Genomic DNA, 1,627 nt, shown 5'->3' with positions numbered 1-1,627 from the left:
TCTCTTAATAAACAAACACAAACAAGAAAGAGTGTTAAGTCAAACAAGCACACACAAATATGCTCCATTGATGCGCGTTCGGGTTAATTCGGTTCGTTTACAAACCAAATTACAGAACACAAACTTGTGAGTGTATTAAACAGCAAAGAATAGTGATCATCATGACTCACATGGGGTCAGCCCAAAGTACAATCGGTGTATGGAAGTTGCTCTATCTCTTCTTATGTAACACTGGATCGGTGAATCACGAGGTCCCGGCTATCATTATCATCAAGAAACACAAATTAAAACAGTTTCACATCAGCAATCATCACAAATTCACATTTGACAAACTAACCTGTTTCAATGAGATTGGAAAAGTTAATCTTCCACATTCTTCAGGAGTCTTAACAATCTCTTTAGTAGCATCTCTCCACGATTTACAAACCGACGCACAATACACAACAACAGTTCTCGCAGGCCATGAAGTCTCACTCTCTTCGATCCTGCTAATAATATCCAACAGCAGTTCAGGAGGCAAGTTAGCCCACTGACCTTGGTTCACCAGCTCTAACGGAGTTACATCAGGCACGATATGAGATCGGGCTCGGTTTCTCCAGTGTCTGCCTTCAATTCCTCTTCTGGAAATACTCCCAATCCCGTCTCGCATTTCCTTCACAAGACCTTTGAATGACATGTTTATGATGATGATGTATCATGCCAATCTAAACACCTTCACTAAAATCATAAAAGAAAATATTATCACGTGAATATTTAGATGTAGTGGTTTTTGTTATTAGTATATGAGTATGTAGATCTGAGCTAATGACTTCAGTAGCTAAAAGTCTACGGTAGAATATGTAAAGTAAATTATGACTGAAATTAAAAATTAATCCAAATTTAGAATACTCGAAACCCGATTAACCCATACCGAAAAAGTTGTGACAGATTGGAGTTGGGTTTTGGATCTAGATTTAAAACTTTGAAACCCGAGCAGCAAAACACGAAACCTGAAAAACCAGAAACCCGAAGAACATCCCTAGACTTCAGTAGCTACGGTATAATATGTAAATTATGACTATAATAAATCCAAATTTTAACATATCCTAACAGATTTACAAAATGAAACCAATCTGAACAAGGTGAAGTGAAATTAAAGCAATGAAAACAATGTCAAACCTTCGAATTGATCAAATTAATATGGAATGAGTCGGAAAACACGTTTCAGATGAAATAAGCGACGGATCGGAGGAGATTGTGATCCATGATATCTGCTCTGGGTTTTCCGATCACGGAATCGGAGGCATTGGTTCCGGCGTAATCTCCGGCGGAGGGATGGAGAGACAAAGTTTCGGTTTTTGTTTTGAATAATAATATGAACCTCGAGATGCTGTTTATTTAGTGTTGGTTAAATTTTGATACCCCGGTTAATAAAATAATGGAATAGATCCAAATTGGCTTTATGATTAAATAATGGTTATGAATTATAACTATGTTCCATGTCACACCATGAGTGTACTCTAATTTGGTGTTTGTTTTTACTTAAAATATCTGCAGGAGGTTTATGTCTGCGGACGTGCAGACATAAGCTTCTGCAAACTGCTTTTATGGTCTTAAAAAAGAAGCTATTGTTTAACTTCTTCACACA

General features: G+C 37.1%; 1 protein-coding gene across 1 annotated transcript; it reads right to left on the bottom strand.

The window, feature by feature from the left end:
• Positions 1 to 110: 110 nt before the first annotated feature.
• On the bottom strand, positions 111 to 1,232 carry LOC143601471 (tubby-like F-box protein 2). The gene is made up of 3 exons (XM_077078876.1): positions 1,159 to 1,232; positions 338 to 717; positions 111 to 258 (listed from the first exon to the last, which is right to left on the bottom strand). Exons 2-3 carry the CDS (start codon positions 674 to 676, stop codon positions 160 to 162), a joined length of 438 nt encoding a protein of 145 aa, XP_076934991.1. The 5' UTR covers positions 677 to 717; positions 1,159 to 1,232; the 3' UTR covers positions 111 to 159.
• Between the last annotated feature and the right edge of the window lie 395 nt (positions 1,233 to 1,627).

Source organism: Bidens hawaiensis, unplaced genomic scaffold (assembly GCF_021521415.1).
Source record: "Bidens hawaiensis isolate Kalapana, Puna unplaced genomic scaffold, B.hawaiensis_p1.1 tig00056414_1, whole genome shotgun sequence".
Classification (NCBI taxonomy): Eukaryota; Viridiplantae; Streptophyta; class Magnoliopsida; order Asterales; family Asteraceae; genus Bidens; species Bidens hawaiensis.
The sequence above is the reverse complement of the archived record's forward strand: the minus strand, read 5'-3'. Positions and strand labels throughout refer to the sequence as shown.

Excerpts from the sequence above, each read along its gene's own strand:
- LOC143601471 (XM_077078876.1), bottom strand. The coding sequence starts at position 676 with ATGTCATTCAAAGGTCTTGTGAAGGAAATGCGAGACGGGATTGGGAGT. Across the intron at positions 259-337 it reads TTCCAATCTCATTGAAACAG|CCGGGACCTCGTGATTCACC; the intron begins GTTAGTTTGTCA and ends TGATAATGATAG.